At 44.4% G+C, this 19,447-nt stretch overlaps 1 protein-coding gene across 1 annotated transcript in view; it reads right to left on the reverse strand.

Annotated features, from left to right (window-relative positions):
- Window positions 1-19,447, reverse strand: part of LOC118749212 (E3 ubiquitin-protein transferase MAEA-like) — an 88,829-nt gene that overhangs the window by 3,216 nt on the left and 66,166 nt on the right. Inside the window, exons 2-3 of the mRNA XM_036484002.1 lie at window positions 7,916-8,040; window positions 7,716-7,858 (exon numbers count right to left, since the gene is read on the reverse strand). Coding sequence (XP_036339895.1) covers window positions 7,716-7,858; window positions 7,916-8,040 — 268 coding nt within the window. The remainder of the gene's footprint in view (window positions 1-7,715; window positions 7,859-7,915; window positions 8,041-19,447) is intronic.

Genomic DNA, 19,447 nt, shown 5'->3' on the forward strand with positions numbered 1-19,447 from the left:
CTTAATTTATTCTTGGAATACATGTATAAATTCTTTTCAAAAATGCATTGAACAAAAAGATATAGGCACATGAAATACGAAAAGGTCCCTAGGGACCTTCTCACAAATCGAAGGGCTAAAGTGGCACCAGTCAAGACTGAAGTTGCACTTGACTGATGTCGCGTTACGGTATATTCTGGAATGACAAACCGAGCAGATTGTCGGAGGGACTAGGAGTTGGCGGCGGCGGTGTGTGGTGCTGTATTGTTCGTACGTGTGTCTATTGTTGTCATGTTGGGGTGTGGGTGTGTTGGTGATGTGCTGCTCGGGCGAGTGGTGGTTTGCGGTGGAGGTCCGGTTCGCACAGCATGGAGCCACGACGCAGTGGACGAAGCTTCAGACTGTACAGAACACCGCACTTAGGACAGCGACAGGATGCCTCCTGATGTCACCGGACACCATCCCCACGGCGAGGCGCAAATGCTCCCCGTAAAGGAGCACAACATAATGCTCTGCAAGCAGTTCCTGATCGAGAGCCCTCGTTTAGGCACGTCAGGAGGCATCTATATGAACTGACGGACGAAGTCCAGAGGTTCATCAAGCAACCTCTGGACCCGTCAGCTTACCGACTGGCCCTGAACGGCATTCACAGGGAGTCAGTCTCGAGTTATGTAGACTCTAGATCTGTGAATGCCGTTCTAGGCATACCGCTCCCGGACATAGACGAGACGGAGCTTCATCTGCTTCGGGAGACACGAACGACAATAGCCCAACTTCGCTCCGGCTACTGCAGCAGGCTAAACTCCTACCTGAGTAGATTGAATGAGGATGTGGCAAATGAGTGTCCGGCATGCGGAGAGACCCCACATGACTCGAAACGTCTCTTCGCATGCCCGGAAAACCCGACAACCCTAACGGCTTTGTCCTTGTGGATCAACTCAATAGAAGCTGCACGCTTCCTAGGGCTGCCGTTAGTGGAACTTGACGACAACGACTGAGATACCAACCGTCCTGGGCGGGGTTGTTGTAGACGCTACAACAACAACAACAACATAACCATACTTTGAAATTTCATGTAACTTATGTATAATTAAAAGAAATACCACTTTCAGAACCCTCTCAAAAATTATTTAGGTACTAAAATTTCCTTAAATATTTTTCGTCTGACATTGTTATAAACATTTCAAGTAACTGATGAATTAAGTGGAAATTTATTTTTTAAACACATGGCAACCCTCCTAAATATAGTTCTTAAATAAAGGATTTTAAACCCATTTTTATAGTTGTTGTTGTTGTTGTAAACGGATATCTCTCTGAACTTTCTCGCTTCTTCACTGCAAAGTGTCTAGCCCTCTCCCCTACGAAATCCTCTGCGACCCTGTTCACAACCTGGACGAAGGAGGTCAGGCTACCGCTAGGAATTCACGTCGATTACACACCAATTCCGATGGTGAATAATCCTAAAATACTCGGAGTAACATCGGACAGCCTGCTCTCCTACTCTACGCACGCAACCGCTATTGTCAATAAAGTACAGAGCCGCAACAAGGTCCTGAAGTCGCTAGCCGGCAGTACTTGGGGCAAAGACAAAGAAACGTTGCTGGCAACATACAAGGCAATAGGCTGGCCGGTTTTAAACTACGCAGCACGAGTGTGGTCGCCGGCGACTAGTAGGACGCTGTGGACGAAGCTACAGACGGTACAAAATACAGCACATAGGACAGCGACCGGATGCGTCCTGATGTCACCAGAACACCACCTCCACGATGAGGTGAAAATGCTCCCAATTAGGGAGCACAACACGATGCTCTGCAAGCAGTTTCTTGTTGGGAGCCACAGATGTGGCCACCCAAATAGACAGCTGCTTGCAGAGGAGCCCTCGCCGAGGCACGTCAGGAGGCATCTATATGAACTGCCGGACGAAGTCCAGAGGTTCATTAAGCAGCCTCTGGACCCGTCAGCTCACAGACAGGCTCTGAACGGCATTCACAGGGACGCAGTCTCGAGTTATGTAGACTCTAGGCTGTTTGATTTTCCTAAGTTTGCTCGATTTGTCTCTAAACATTACCGACGAGTGTCGACCACTTAGATAATTTGCCGACCACCGTTTGAGCCTCTGTGGGAGAGAGGAAGCCTCTATATCTTCTAGTAGCGTTGAATGGCTGACAGTGTTAAAAGCCTTTGACAGGCCCAACGCTACTAGAATCGTTCTCTCACAGGGACGTTTACGGTTAAGGCCACGAGTTATTTGAGTGTTATGGCGTTAAGTGCTGTTGTTGTACTGTGCACTTTACGGAAACCATGCTGATGCTTCTCTGGGGTCAAGTGGTTTGTGAAATACGGCAGTAGCAAGGCCTCGAGTGTCTTCGCTACCGGGGAAAGGAGTGTTATCGGACGATAAGAATCTCCTATGTTGGCAGGTTTCCCCGGTTTGAACAGTGAGGCCACTCTCCCCACCTTCCAGATATCTGGGATGATGAGAGTGGCCATCGACAAATTGAGGACCTCCGTTAGGTACGCTACCCCCGCAGTACCCCAATTTTTCAGCATCAGCATGCATATTCCGTCGGGACCCATGGCTTTGGAGGCTTTCGCCTTCCCGATGGCCACCTGAACTTCACCGCAAGTAAAAGCAAGGGGGGCACAGGTTGTTGGCAGTTTGTGCAGCCTTCTGGTCACTCGACGCTTGGCTTTGTCCACCGGAGGATGCAGTATGAACTGCCGGCTAAAATAGCTCGCGCATCGCTCCGGGTCCGACGAAGCATGGTCGCCGAAAGAAATTTCGACTCTGTCGTCGTGCTTCGTCGGATTGGACAGTGACCTCACGGTTGACCAAAGCTTACTCACACCAGAGGTGAAGTTGCAGGTCTTCAGATGATCTTCCCACTTCTTCCGCTTATGTACGTTTATTAGTTTCCGAATCTACGCGTTGAGATCCCTGATACGGGGATCACCGGGATCGGCCTGACGAAGGCTGTCACGCTCATCGGCTAGAACAGCCGCTTCAGCAGGGAAATTTGGGCATGGGTCGGTGATACATCCTGCCGGTACGAAGCGAGCTGCGGCAGCGGTGACAGCCCTCCGGAACTTACGTTCACCAAGGTGGACGTCGGTTGGTGTGGGGAGAGCAGCGAAGGTGTTTTCAGAAAATTCCGCGAAGCCTTTTCAATCAGCTTTAGAAAAGTTGATATATGTTCGGTGCTCCGCGGAAGCAAACTCGGCTGGTTTATCAATCGAGATGACTATGGGCAGACTGTCTGATGCTAGGGTCAGCATAGGTCGCCATGATACGCTGTCTATCAGACCAGCGCTTACAATTGTTAGATCTGGCGAGCTGCAGCAGCTGCCCATAATCCTGGTGGGTGCGTCGTCGTTCATTGTGCAGAATGTCGAATCGTCTATCTGCACAGCAAAGTCAGTTCCCCTACGATCGTTTGACAGGCTTCAGTGCCAAAGATCGTGGTGCGCATTAAAGCCGCCTACTACCATACGGTTTTCACCTCTGAGGAGCGCACCTATGTCAGGGTGACATCCTGCCGGGCAGCAGGTGACAGGGGGTATATAAACGTTAAATATTTCGAGCTCAACATCGCCTGACTAGATAGCAATGCCCTGACATTCTCGGGTGGTATCCCTGCGGTCGATGTCTGCTTCGATAAGACGATACTGCACGGTGTGGTGCGTAATGAACGCTAAGCCTCCACCATTATCCCGCTCGCGAACTCGACGGTGCACGTTGTACCCGGCACAATTCAACAGTGTTGAATTGCTGTGCAACTTCGTCTCTTGGACCGCAGCTATCAATATGCCATACCGTCCCATGAAGACGGTTATCTCCTCGATCTTTCTGAAGCCCGTTACAGTTCAATTGAAGGAGCTTCATGTGGTTCGGGAGACGTGTGGTGATGTGGGGTGTGAGGGATGTGTGTGGTCGTGCCGCAGTTGGCTGTGTGCGCTGCTGAGGTGGTTGCCGCCCTGTAGTGGTGGCGGGTGGCGTCGCAGTTGAGGTCTGCGACCGAGCAGCGCAACACGGGCCCTCGAAGCTCCTCGTCCAATCTCGCGTGGTGCGCAGACCTGAGCATGCCCTAAAGTGGCACCAGCCAAGGCAGGTGTTGCACTTGACTGATGTCACATTACGGAATATCCTGGTCTGACATACCGTGCAGATTGTAGTAGGAACCAGAGTTGTTGGCGGCGGCGTGTGGGTGGTGGTGTGGTTGTGTGTGTTCTGTGGTCTGTATCCGTTGTGGTATGGTCTATTGTGTTATGTTGTTGTGCTGTGGTGTTTGTGTGGGACTGCTCAGGTGGACTGGGGTTAGCCGTGGAAGCTGCTCTGTAAGAGCAACAGGGGGCCACAAAAGACGTGGTCCACTGCCGATGTGTCCGTAGTCCTGAGCAGACTATGAGGTGACTCCACCCCTCGCAATCATTGCACTTGACAGAGGTGGCGTTGTGGTGTAGTCGTCTCTGGCATACACAGCAGGTGTAGGTTTCTGGCCCTGGGTTTGACTCGATGCCAGCACTATGTATCGAATGTAGCCCTATGGACGAACAACTTCTGAGATACTTCGCCGACCTAAACGGGGTTAGATCGCCGAAACAACAGCCCTTGGTCGGGTAAAACCCGAGTCATTCCGGTACGTAGAACCGGCTGTCGTGGGAATGGCCCATTTCCATTGATGACCATCGGTTAGTAATTCATTTAACTTATTAAATAATTTTAGTTTAGCCCTTTAAACTGGGGCAACCTTCAAACACATCAAAAATGTTCTAAAGTGTCAAACTAAGTATTTCTTGAAGAACTTTCATTTGACATTCATCGTTAATATTTCTTATAACTTGGGTATAAAATAGTTCAATTAGACTGCCCAAATAGGTGGCAACCCTATTCAAAATATTTCCAAACTACTACCTTGTTAAACCTCTTTTGTATAACACCCATATGGCGATACCTTATTAACTTACCAAATTCCTTTAATTGAAATTGAATTAAATTTTTTTAACATGTGGCAACCCTCCTATACTTAGTTAAGTTATAAAGACTTTTCCAAACCATTTCGATTGATTCCCATATTTAATGATTGATTGCGCTTTTTAATTAGTTTGAGCTTAATTTCTTAACAGGTCGCAACTTTTTTCGAAAAAGTAAAACCTTCTTGAACATGCTCACCCTAAGCCCTTTAATTGGTACCGCACTTTTGAAAATCGAACGCACGGTGCGGATCCGAGGGCATTGATTAGTAAATAACTTGAGTTTAATTATTTAACAGATGTCAACTCCTTTCGAAAAAATAAATCCAGTTTGCACATCTACAGGCCAAGGGCTTTAATTTGACGCCCCATTTTTGAAAATCGAACGAACGGTGCAGTTCTTTTATGCTGCACAAAGAATGCCTTCGCGTATTATATATATACATAGATTGTGAAACATAATAAATAAACTGCAGCGATGTGATCAGTATCCTCTTTCTTGTTCATTGCATTTGCCCTTTTCTGCATTATTCTTAAGCTTTCTAATGTATTGTATGTATGGCCATATGCTGCGCTAGCGCAGTGCTGTTTCTTTGTTTTTTTTTTATGTCTGCTTCGTGTTCGCTAAGCCGAGTACCCAGGGCTTGGTGGTTCCGATGTACACTTTGTCACAGTTTTCGGCTTCTTTACCATTGCACCTCATTTCATAAACCACATTGGTTTGTTGTTTGATTTCTATGGGGGTTTTGGTTTTTGTAAATATTGTGGATAAAGTGCAATTGGATTTGTATGCTGCGTTATATTTTGTTGTTTAGCCATGTGTTGATTTAAATTCTCGGACAACTGCGGAATGTAAGTAACGCTGAAATATCTATTTGTGATGTTTGTTGTTACTTTACTCGACGTTCTATTTAGGTGGCCGTTTACTTCTGTAATTTTTTGTTTTATTAAGTCGCATGTTAACTTTTCTGGGTAGCTATTACTTTTTAGGATTTTTTTGAGTTTTTCTATGTTTATGTCGTTAAATTTCCGGTCACTCAATGGAAGTACTCTGTGTATTAAATTTTTGGCCGTGTTGATTTTGTATTTTTTAGGTTGTGATGATAGGAAATTAATCACACGACCCAAAGACGCCGGTTTGTGTACCAGTCCAGTAGGGATTATTTCTTTCCCTGTGGATGTGAACGTCAAGAAAGGGGATGCTGGCTTTATGTTCCATTTCCATGGTGAATTGGAGTTTATGGTGATATTTATTAAGGGTTTTTAAGATTGTATTGACGTCTTGGCGGTTAACTATTGCAAACATATCGTCAACATATTTGGATATAAATTTAATATCGATGTTTGAGTGTTTCAGCTCCGGAAAGGTATTGGTAAGGTGAAGTAGTCGTATTGCTCGCAGGAGATTTGCGTAAGACGATAACTATCACCGAGCGTGGCACTGCGGAAGGGGAGATAAGTGCGTGCATCAATTACACAAGTCAACAACGTTTTGTTCTAGGAAAGTGTAAGGTCATTTTCGAAACATGGAGACTTCAAAATGCGATATCTCAGTGAAAAATTAAGATATTTGAGCAAACTCAACGGCATTTAAAAGAGGAAGACTTATACTTTAAAATACCACGTCTACTTTTTTATGAAGAGCAAAATCTTCGTAGCTACATAACCTCAAAAATGGGCAAAAACAGCGTTTTTTGCACTTTTAGGTTAGGATATCTCAAAGTCCTGACGTGATAGAGCAATTTAAACCCCGGATTCGGATTCTACGCAAAAAATTACTTCGGAAATGACACTACACTTTTATAGAACATTCCGAACCCATTTTTTTGCAGACCTGTGTTATTATTATTAATACTGAACCTCACAACTAACATCCAGTGACTGAGGATCCGGATTCTTTGCTAAAGACTTCCTTGAAATCGGAGAGGGCCGCATGATAAAGTGCCTGGTGAGGCGACCACATACATTTCTGTTGATACAGTAATGGCAAATGAGGATGTAACAATATATCCTATAGAGTTACCAAACTCTTAGGAATTGTCAGGGATGCCGTCGCAAAACCTGGAATTAAAAGTTGAGGTGCCAGTCATATTGATGCTTAACCTGTACGCATCTCATAATACATACTGTGCAAGCCGCATCACCACTGGAACAATCAGAATTCATACCTCGTATTGTTTAAGAAATGTATTGCAGTAGATGTCATTAATTTGAATTACTTAACTTTTTTAATAAAAGTTAAATGATTTGTTTCCTTTGCTGTTACATTTAGAAGAATTACGTTAAACCAAACATCACGCGGGCGAAGCTGCGGTCAAAAGCTAACATATGTGTATATAAAAGTATTCGTTTCGATTGTTTTGGTGAGAAAGTTTGGAACCTGCCAAGAGTTTTAAATATTCTTAAAGATGATAACTATCGTTCACTGCTACTAACAAGTACTTGGCTTAAATATAGAAAACAAATTTTAAATGAGTTTTCTTCAAAATATTGTTTAGTTTTAAGTGTCATGCAGACACACACCACTTATTGTTATAAACTTTAAAATTAAAATAAATACATGATTATACATTTATTTATTTTAATTTTAAAGTTTGTTTGAATTTTTTAAGGGTTCTTATAACCCAAGATCTAAAGAAAATAAATAAAATTATTACAACTAGATACTATTACTATAACGCAAAGATAAAACCTTTTTTCCCAAACTATCTTTGATTTAATCGTAATTCACAAAAATGCTATTATATAGTCTAGTCTAGTCTTACCGGCAAATAAGGCGACTTTGCACACAGTGCGAGTACGGCAACTTTTTTGCTATCTGATTGAAATCCTCCTGACAAACGGGGCAATGGAGATTTTTACAATTTGATGAATAGCATTGTGGCGTTTTTAATGCTGATAGGCCAGCCTAAGCGAAAAAGAATTACCATAGTATCATTTCAATAATTTCATATATTCATCTTACTTGGATTGTGACGCTTAGTAAAGACTGTGTTGATAGCTGGAATATACGATAATTTTCATTTCGAAAGTTCAGAACGAGGTCCTTCCAACGACGTTCACTAAATAAGCCTTTATATGGCTGAGTATCTAAAAAAATATAATAGAGTTTTAATTAATAATGAATCATACAACTTAATTTCACAGTAATTGGTAAAGGATAAACGGTTTGTTTTCTTCTTCTTGATTAGCGGCGTAACCGATTTTGGCCGACTTCCCCCTTTTTTTACGAGCATCGCGACCCGCGTTAAATACTTTCAGAGCTGGAGAGTTTCTGTCCATCCGTACGACATGAACAATCCAGCGTATCCGCAAAGCTTGTAAGTACAGCTAATCGACCCATCGTCTGCGGAATTCCCCATCGCCAACACCACGAGTCTTCCGCAAAATATATCTCTCGAAAATTCCGCGAGCCGCCTCGTCATTATGGCATTATGCGCAACTTCTAGTGTGATTTTTAAACGACGAGATAAGACTTTACTTCTCAATAGCATACTCAGCCTTAAAAAATATGTTGGCAAGTATTATTCTCCATTAGATTTTAAGGCTGTTGTGCTGGTCCCTAAACAAATTAACTTGTCTAAATTTTTAAACTTATCACAGTCAGCAGTGACGTTTGTCTGATTACAGAAGCTACTTTGTTTTGTCCCCTTTCACCGCCAGACCCACCCGCTTTAATTCGCTATCCATCTACTATCGTAAAATATTGTGCCTGAGCGGTTCAGTTTTGCGTCTCTTATTATCTTCGCCAACACAACAGCGAATCGCCTTGCCTTAAACCTCGTTTGGTATCAAACGGCACGGAAAGGTCTTTCCCAATTTTGACGGTATCGCTCAACGTTCTTTTACACAGGCGTATTAGCTTCGCGGGTATACACAATCGACAAAAAAAGGCGGTGTCATATTTAGGCTATTTCTAGAGTACCTGGCGGTACGTATAAAACGCCTCCTTAATTCAGGGTTTCATGCGTCACCGTGCCCACTGGATGGCTTGCAGTCAAGGGGCTTTCCGACTGTATTTTAACGACGCCTCCCGGATCCCTGTCCGCCTCCGGGAGTAACGGTGGACTTACCACAGCATGGGGCTCTGCTGTGGCCGACCGTTCGTTTCCCTCCTATTTTTACCAGGTCGCAGAAAGGCTTCGGATCAGTATGCGACCAAAGACACAGCTGTAATGCAAAAATAAACAACCCAGCCCCGTATCCCTGCACGGGTAAAAATGACGCCGACGAACACGGCGTTAATCAAGTCAAAAAAACCTTGGCTACCGCTAGTACGGCTCCAAAAGGGCCTTTACGGCCAAATTATTCGGGTTAGCCCGAAGGTCTCTCCGCGCTCACCATCGGCTTCAACGTACCCCTCGAGGGATGCAATGGACCGGAGATAGCGGCGCAAAGTAGGCTTGAACGGTCGAGTGAAATAGTTTTCCGGCCTTCCATGTCCAAAGCGGCAATGGAGAAACCCCTCGAGGGTGTTCTATAGCGGCCGAGGCGATGGAGGCACCCGGCACTAAAGAGCCTATTGCGGTCAAGGTAGTTGATAGGCTTGACGCCAGGCGAGAAGTCTCTAACCCTCAAAGAGCTGCGACAACAAACCCTCCCCTGGCAGCTCTAGGGCGAAGAAGGAGGTTCGTCCGGCCGTGAAGGCGTAATTCGGCAAGAACCCTTGCCGAAAGCCGGAAATGGACGAAGACCAAGGACGTCCCCCGCGAACCCCGAGGAAACTTCCCCAACCCACAAGGCATCGGACTCTAAGAGGCGGCGGTCGGTGGACAACAGCACTGAGCGGGAACCTAAAATGCCCAGGTCTGCAAATTCTTCCGGCTCTATTAACCCTGTTCGGGCTCAAATGGCCTTCAATGATGTCGCTAAAGACCATCTAGTCCTAGCAATTATCGATAAGCGACGCCCGGAGGGGAACCTGATGGCGGACAATTGGAAGTCCGTCCCTGTGGGCCTCTGCCGGGTCGATAAGGAGATTCTGGACACACTGTAGTCGGAGATGCGAGTCTTTACCAAGCCCGCATCAAATTCGTTTCCTGTGCCGACGAAATGTCGGTGAACTATACAAGGAAGCCATAGCCATGCTGGGGAACTGTGGCCGGCGCATAAGGAAGAAATTCCTTGTAGTTCACGGACCAGTGCCTGGGTGCCAGAAGAACCCGCCAAGCCCGAAGGTATCTTGGAGATAATCCAGCTTTCCGAAGATTCACTAAAAACCCTTGATTGGAGAGTAGTGGAGGATCAGCAATATAACATGCTTGTGATAAACGAGGAGTCTCTGCCCATTCTCGCTGAAAACAATGGGGTAATAAGCTACGGTTTTTACTCCATAACCCTTAAAACCAAAAAGGGAATTATGGCATTTCCCAAAACACGGAAGGCACTATAAATGAACCCGTGGCTTCCAACCCTGTTTCTCAGGACGGCTCCATGAAAGGGGAGAGTGAACCAGCTCCGCCCCAAGGAAACCTGGACGGACAAGTGGAGACTCAGACCCGGGGGCCAATGTAGGCACAGATAGCGATGCTAGTTCCGTTAGTAGCGCTTTACCACTTTGGCTGGTCTCATCGTACATGGCACACGACCATGCCACTTATCCCCCGACCCGGTTGCGGGACGTTGTGAAAGAGGCCAATAAATGGAAATTTCCAATCGTGATCGGTAGCGATGCGAACGCACATCATTCGCTGTGGGGGTCAGTCCATGGATATTAACAATCAGGGTGAGTCTCTTATGGATTTTATTTTTTCAAATAGCCTAGCAATTTGTAACCTCGGAAGTAGGCCAACTTTAGTAACCTCTAACAAAAGGAAAGTCCGTGTTCTCCTCCCATCACAAGATATGAGAAAAGGGGCACTCCTGAAGGAGGAGTATTCTCACCACACTCTTCTCATGCGCCTACAGGGCACCGGCTGCAACGCTATTGCATACGTCGATGACCTTGCCTTAACTGCAACCGGTAAACACCCAAAAATAATGGGAGAACTGTTGCAGAACGCCTTGAGTATCGTGTAAACCAGGTGTAGAGAATGCGGACTGACCGCCAACCCGGCTAAAACGGTCACGGCTCTCTTTACACGGAAAACAAAAATCCCCCTATAAGGCGTAAAGCTATCGCTCACTAATAAAGTGAAATGCTTGGGCGTCATCTTGGACATGAAATTAATCTGGCAACGCAACGTAGAGGAGCGGGCCAAAAACACCATTACCGCTCTCTACCAATGTAAAACGACTATAGGCAAGAAATGGAGTCTCGAACCCCACAAAGTTCACTGCATTTAAACAGCAGTGGTACGTCCTATATTATTCTGCTCGAGAATAAGTGCTCCACTCGTATCCCTTCCAAGAAGGACGACTCGGTCTGGGGCCTCCAAGATAACATGGTGGTGGTGAACATACCAAAACTACGACACTTAAAAATGACTACCAGAAAGAAACTAGAAGGCTTTGAAATATTTTTTTTTTAGTATAATACTTTGAAGTTTATATATATGTAATTAAAGTGTTAAAATATTAGTTATTATTTGCTCCTAATTTTTGGTCTCGGCCCAAACCGACAAACGGTTGTAGTGCCAAATAAGAAAAAGAAGAAGAAGATTTGCTCCATATGCAAGTGATCGGACTTTTCGTCGCACACGCGCCATCATCTTCTGCACGAGTGCATCATCGGCTTTACGCGACGACCACAACCACTTTGTTTTGAATTCTTCGATATTTCTTACAGTTTCACCCGTCTTCTTTAATATCCCTTTCAGGATTGACCAATATTCCTCAATAGGACGTAGCTCTGGGCTATTGGGTGGATTGCAGGTGCGAGGTACAAAATTGATGTTGTTTGCATTATACCATGGTAATGTGTCCTTGGCATAGTGGCAGCTGCCAGGTCCGACTAGAACAGTGGTCTAGTACCATGTCTGTTGATAAATGGCAAAAAAACGCTTTTTGAGGCACTCATCCCGATAAACTTGAGCGTTCATTGTCCCGGATGTGAAATAAGGGCTGCTCTTACAGACACAGGAACAAATAGCTTGCCAAACCATGTATGTTTTTGGAAATTTGGACTTCGTTTTCAGCTTACAGCTTTCAGGGGCATCTTGACGACTTGCAGCAGTATAAAAAATTTGACCAGCAATATATTCGAAATTTTCAAAGCAGTAGGTTTTGTCGTCCATAGCAATGCATTTGTATTCGGGATTCATACAACTTCCAGCTGCGAGACTTAGATGTAACATTCTGCTTTGCGCCTCGATATGGCGCTGTTTGCGCTTTAAACCTTCTCAATGAAGCTTTCCGCTTTACCTTTTGTACGAAAGAATGCGATTTACGAACATATTTTGCAACAGAACGCGACCTAATCTTCGTATCTCGCGAAAACGCATTGAGGACCTTCCGAGCACTGTTTTTATCACTTTGAAAATGCTCAGCCCCGCTTCCAGGTTTTCTGGTAACTGCCAGACCTTCCTTGTACCGATTCAAAACCCTGCAAACTGTGAAATGTTGCAATTTTAAATTTTTAGCAATTTTACGCACACTTAAGGCTGGATTATTTATAAACTCGTGCAAAACAATTTGTATCGTTTCTAACTCGGTTGCCTTTTTTAACTTAACTAGAACTCAAATTCAAATGAAATTTCTCCTACGCGAAACTAAGGTCATGGTCTACTCATGGCATTTGAGTTTCAAAATATTGAAACCTTTTTAGGTGAGTTTATAAGTTTCCCAAAGTGTTGCAGTTTTGGTGTGTTCGCCCTTTATACAGCCATCTACACAGACGGCTCCTAACTAAATCTAAGAGTAGGGACTGGGATACACTCGAAGGACCTCTCACTAGATGTCTGCTTTAGGCTACCAGACCACTGCAGTGTCTTCCAAGCAGAACTTGCGGCTATAAAAGAGGCTGCACTCTGGCTCAGCGAATCTTCTCTTAACCTGCATTCAGTAACTATATACTCCGATAGCCAAGCAGCTATCAAGTCACTGGAATGCTACAATACTTCGTCTATAACTGCGATAGAATGTAGGAAATCCCTTAATGATCTAGCTTCAAAATCTACTACTCACATCGTGTGGGTACCAGGCCACAGGAACATTCAAGGTAACTGTGCTGCGAACTAGCTTGTGAGGAAGGGAACCACCTTGTCTGACGTCAACTCGTCTCATGAAGCGGGCACACCTCTATCTACCTGTAAGACAAGGCTCAGGACATACTTCGTTGGGAAGGCAAACAAAAGATGGTCGGAGGAAACCACGTGTGGCCCAGCACGACAAGAAAAGATCCGACGTACTCATTACGATTGAACGCCTTCTACTAAGGCTGGTGACCACCAGTATTATTACACCACTGTTTAATGGGAAGGCATGCTAGCAGGAGGGGTCTGCCGGCTAATTACTTCTGCCGTGGTTGCCGCGACGTGGCGAAATCGAAGGCGTGGAGCACTACCTCCCTGTAGGGAAACGAACTAGTGCGGAACTGGTTCGGTTCTAGTGCGTTTGGAACCATGACTAGACGCGTTAATTCTCTTTTGCATGCTAGTGACTGGCGAATTTAACATTGCGACGTCCTAGGAAGTGTCAATTGTCCCCCGTTGCATCCCTTTGGCTCTAGTTCCGAACCAGTTCTAAATTCGACAGATAAGATCTAGTTCGTTTTGCATCTCTTTTTCTATAGTTCCGAACCAGTTCCAAATTCGACAGATGAGATCTAGTTCGTTCTGCATGCCCTTTTCTTTATTTCCAAACCAGTTCCTAATTCGACAGATGGGATCTAGTTCGATCTGCATCCATTTTTTATATTTCCCAACCTATTATAAATTCGTCACCTTAGATCTACATTTCTAATCAGGCTTGTCGAAACATTTCCCTTCTATATTAAATACGATCGGTTGAAGGAAGGACAATACAATCACAAATGTTTAAACGGATTTATTAAAAATTTATAAACCACATTAGTAGTAGTAGTAGTATTAAACTTAAGTAGTAAGTAAAAAACAAAAGTGCGTTCTGCTTAAAAGTAAAAGTAAATTCAGTTCTTTTTAAGCTTATATGTATGTATATGAAGTACTTCGAAAGTTTTTGTCGTACTTAACTTAAAGAAGATATACAGTCAGTCAATAAAGTTTAGCTACAGTGAAGTTTTTACAATACCGGCAACTATTTTTTAAATATTTTATTTTTCCATAATTTTTTATAAAAATATGGTTAATTCTACACCAAAAACCCCAAAAATCAGAGTCCAAAACTGCAAATTTCCATCCAAGTATTGCAATTTACACTCTTTGGAAAAAAGTTAAGTACTCAGTTATTAGCCCATTCAATTTTAGTATAACAAAGTGCAAGTTTGAGGTAGCTAGGACTTACATTGATATTTAGCAATTTTTTTTGTTGTTTGGTAAGTGCTAGCTTCCTCACACTTGCACTTCATTATACTAAAATTGAATGGGCTAAAAAACTTTTTCTAGAGAGCGTAAATAGAAAGTGAATTATTTTAATGAAATTTTGCAGAATTTTCTTAAATTTTGCACAAGGTTTGGAACTCTGATTTTTGGGGATCTTGTTGTAGAATTGACATATTTTTATAAAAAATTACCGAAAACTAAAATATTAAAAAAAAATAGTTGCCCGTATTGTAAAAAATTCGTTGTACCTAAACTTTATTGACTGACTGTATTAAGGTAGCTGTGGTGGATTGCATAAAAAAAACTTAATTTGCCTTTTCTTAAAAAAAGGTTGTTGTTGTTGTTGTTGTTGTAGCGGCTACAACAACCCCGCCCAGATCGGTTGGTATCTCAGTCGTTGTCGTCAAGTTCCACTAACGGCAACCCTAGGAAGCGTGCAGCTTCTGTGGGGTTTGTCCACAGGGACAAGGCCGTTAGGGTTGTCGGGTTTTCCGGGCATGCGAAGAGATGTTTCGAGTCATGTGGGGTCTCTCCGCATGCCGGACACTCATTCGGCACATCCTCATTCAACCTACTCAAGTAGGAGTTCAACCTGCTGCAGTAGCCGGAGCGAAGTTGTGCGAGTGTTGTGCGTGGTAGCTCTGGTGGCTTGCATTTTTAAATAAATTTAGTGAGAAAGTGGTAATTATTTTGATACTTTTTTTTTAAATGCCTCTTTTTCTGCAACTGCCTTTCTCAATTGTCCTTCAGGATCTTGGCCTTTGTTTATGGAATCACTAAGGATAATGATTATTAAGCATCTCAAAAACTATACCAGCGTGATAACCGACGTATCCTTTTGAGAGGTAGCCGCACCCTTATAAAAGGAATAAGACCCAAACTTTTCAGGTAAAAATTTCAGTAGGTTGCGTCTCTATGGCCTTTTCAATTTTATAAATTATCATTATTTTTAAGTGTAAAAATAAAACTGAAAATTAATGATAATCTCTGCGCTAAAAAATAAAAATCATAAAATAATCATTATTTGTAATCCCAAAAATAAAAATCAAATAATAATTATTTTCGTTTGAGCGAAAAAACAAAACTCAATAATAATTCATAAAATAATGATTAAATGCTGATTTAAATTAATTTACTCATAATGATTATCGTCCCTGCTTTTAAAATTTAAAATAGAATAGTTTAGTGAAAGTACCACATTTCACTGCTTTTGGACTGGTGCGGAACTAGTTACTATCGGCCTGGTTCGTTTTTGGCAAAAAAGAACTAGTACTGAACTAGAAATCTGGTTCACTAGTTCGTGTTTTCCCTACAGGGTTGTGTTAAGGACTTCTTCTTCTTATTTGGCGCTGTAACCGCCTAAGCGATTTTGGCCGAGTCCAAAACAGCACGCCAGTCATTTCTCTTCTGTGCTAACTGACGCCAATTGTAAATGCCAAGTGAAGCCAAGTCCTTCTCCACCTGGTCTTTCCAACGCAGAGGCGGCCTTCCTCTTCCTCTGTTACCAGCATCGCGGCCCGCGTTGAATATTTTCAGAGCAGGCGCGTTTCTGTCCATCCGAACGACATGGCCAAGCCAGCGGAGCCGCTGAATTTTAATTCGCTGCACTATGTCTATATCCTTGTAAAGCTCATACAGCTCATCGTTAAATCGTCTGCGATATTCGCCATCACCAACGCGTAAAGGTCCGTAAATCTTTCGCAGAATCTTTCTCTCGAAAACTCCAAGAGCCGCCTCATCAGATGCTTTCATTGTCCATGCTTCCGCGCCATACACCAGCACAGGCATGATGAGTGACTTATAGAGTGTGATCTTTGTACGACGAGAGAGGACTTTACTTCTCAATTGCCTACTCAGCCCAAAGTAGCACTTGTTGGCAAGAGTGATTCTCCGTTGGATTTCAAGGCTGACATTATTATTGGTGTTAATGCTGGTTCCCAAATAAACGAAGTCGTCTACTTTTTCAAACTTGTAACTGTCAACAGTGACGTGGGTGCCAAGACGCGTATGCTCTGACTGTTTGTGTGATGACAGGAGATACTTCGTTTTGTCCTCGTTCACCACCAGACCCATTCGCTTTGCTTCTCTATCCAATCCCGAGAAGGCAGAACAGACGTAGCCCTTGTTTTTACCGATAATATCGATGTCGTCGGCATACGCCAGCAATTGTACGCTCTTATAAAGTATTGTGCCTGAGCGGTTCAGTTCTGCGGCTCTTATTATCTTCTCCAACATAAGATTAAAGAAATCACACGAAAGGGGGTCCCCTTGTCTGAAACCTCGTTTGGTATCAAACGGCTCGGAGAGGTCCTTCCCTATTCTGACGGAGCTGGTGGTATTGCTCAACGTCATTTTACACAGCCGTATTAGTTTCGCGGGGATACCAAATTCAGACATCGCGGCATAAAGGCAACTTCTCTTCGTGCTGTCGAAAGCGGCTTTGAAATCGACAAATAGATGGTGTGTGTCGATCCTATTCTCGCGGGTCTTTTCCAAGATTTGGCGTATTGTGAATACCTGATCTATGGTGGATTTTCCAGGCCTAAAGCCACACTGATAAGGTCCAATCAGCTCGTTGACGGTGGGCTTCAGTCTTTCGCACAATACGCTCGATAAGACCTTGTAACCTATGCTTAGAAGGCTAATTCCGCGGTAGTTGGCGCGTATGGCGGGGTCGCCTTTCTTGTGGATTGGGCAGAGCACACTTAAATTCCAGTCGTCGGGCATGCGTTCATCTGACCATATTCTGCATACGAGCTGATGCATGCACCTCATCAGCTCCTCGCCGCCGTACTTGAATAGCTCGGCTGGCAGGCCGTCAGCTCCAGCAGCTTTGTTGTTTTTCAGCCGCGTAATCGCTATTCGTACCTCGTCATAGTCAGGCGGTGGGACAGCTACTCCATCATCATCGACTGGGGACTCGGGTTCGTCTTCCTCACTACTTTCAGCGCTGCTACCATTCAGTAGGTTATAAAAGTGTTCCCTCCACAATTTAAGTATATTCTGGACATCGGTCACTAGGTCGCCATTGTTGTTCTTACAGGAGTTCGCCCCGGTCTTGAAACCTTCCGTAAGTCGCCTAACCCTCTGGTAGAATTTTCGGGCGTTCTTCCTGTCGGCCAGCATCTCAAGCTCTTCGCACTCACGTATTTCGGCCTCTCTCTTCTTATTGCGGCAAATACGTCTCGCTTCCTTCTTCAGTTCCCTATAACGGTCCCACATGGCTCGCGTTGCGCCCGATCGCAGCGTGGCCCTGTAGGCGGCATCTTTTTTCTCTGCGGCTTCTTGACATTCCTCATCGTACCAGTTGTTCTTTCGGGCTCGCTGAAATCCAACTACTTCTTCGGCGGCGGTACTTAATGATCGGGAAATGTGGTTCCACTGCTCGCGTACGTCGGATTGTTGAAGAGTGCTCTCAGAGAGCAGGTGTGTGAGTCGAGTGGCGAATAAATTGGCCGTCTGTTGTGATTGCAGCTTTTCGACGTTAAGCTTTCCTTGCATTGTTGGGCGCACATTTTTTGCTGCACAGAGGCGGGTGCGTATCTTGGCTACAACAAGATAGTGGTCCGAGTCGATGTTTGGCCCTCGGAGTGTACGTACGTCCAAAACGCTTGAAGCATGCCTTCCGTCTATCACAACATGATCGATTTGGTTTCTCGTTTTTCGATCTGGAGACAGCCATGTAGCTTGGTGGATGTTCTTATGCTGGAACCTAGTACTACATATTACCATATTTCGGGCCCCGGCGAAGTCGATCAGCCTCAGTCCGTTATCGGACGTTTCGTCGTGGAGGCTGAATTTTCCGACAGTGGCGCCAAAGATCCCTTCCTTGCTCACCTTGGCATTAAAATCGCCAAGCACGATTTTGACATCGTGTCGGGGGCAGCGCTCATATGTACGTTCCAAGCGCTCATAGAAGAGATCCTTGGACGCCTCATCCTTCTCTTCCGTCGGGGCATGGGCGCAGATGAGCGAGATGTTGAAGAATCTAGCTTTGATGCGGATTGTGGCTAGACGTTCGTCCACCGGGGTGAACGCCAGTACTCGGCGACGGAGTCTCTCTCCTACCACGAATCCAACACCGAATTTGCGCTCCTTTACGTGGCAACTGTAGTAGACGTCGCAAGGCTTCACGCTTACTTTACCTTGCCCCGTCCATCGCATTTCTTGGATGGCGGTGATGTCAGCCTTTGTCTTCCCGAGGACATCAACCAGCCGGGCAGAGGCACCTTCCCCATTAAGGGTCCGGATATTCCAGGTGCATACCCTTAAATCATAGTCCTTTATACGTTTGCCGTGGTCATCAGAAAAAAGGGGGTCTCATCCGAGGCTTGTTGGAATTTTTCATTGGGCGGGGTTTTAACGTGGCGGGACCCAAACCCAGCGCACGCGAAGTTTTACGCCTTCTCACTTTAGCTCGCTCCCAAACGGGTGTTTGGTTGCTACCCAGAGGATACGTGGATATAAATATCCGGACGTTGTGAGCTGCGATTTGAACCGTACGCACAAGAATCGCTTCTGGCCACTCCCAGGTGAATGGCAGTCAAAAGTTTTCCACTTCTGCGCACGGAACCATCCTCCTGTTAAGGACTTGGCCGTACATAATTTTCTTCGCCATATGCTGACATCTCCAATTACAGCTTGTCACACCTTAATGCTTAACAATTTGGTGTTCATCGCTTTCTTGCTTGAATTTTGTTTTGTCATTCCTCGCTTAACATCGCTTTGACTATTGTTGTTACTTTTCGCATTTTTATCACATTCGCTTCGCTCGCATTCTCATCGCTCATTGTTATCATGCTATGCGCATAGCTCATTTTTAGTACATACATCTGCAGTAACAACAAATATTCTTGGAAAACGGCGCCTAGTCCCCTCTCATCGTCTTCGCATGATATGCTTGCTGTTATCTACCTAATTGTTAAGCAATTCTGATCTGAATTTCTAAAGCATTATTGATCTGCGATCGACCATTAATTTCGTTGTGTACAAACTTGAAATAAAATATATTGAATTAATTATAAAATTTTTGTACTTTGTCGGTTGATTCAATTGTATACTGGCTAACTAGCCATATTGGTTATTATTTTTTGTTTAAA

Source organism: Rhagoletis pomonella, unplaced genomic scaffold, assembly GCF_013731165.1.
Source record: "Rhagoletis pomonella isolate Grant_MI unplaced genomic scaffold, Rhpom_1.0 Rhpom_scaffold_00001, whole genome shotgun sequence".
Lineage (NCBI taxonomy): Eukaryota > Metazoa > Arthropoda > Insecta > Diptera > Tephritidae > Rhagoletis > Rhagoletis pomonella.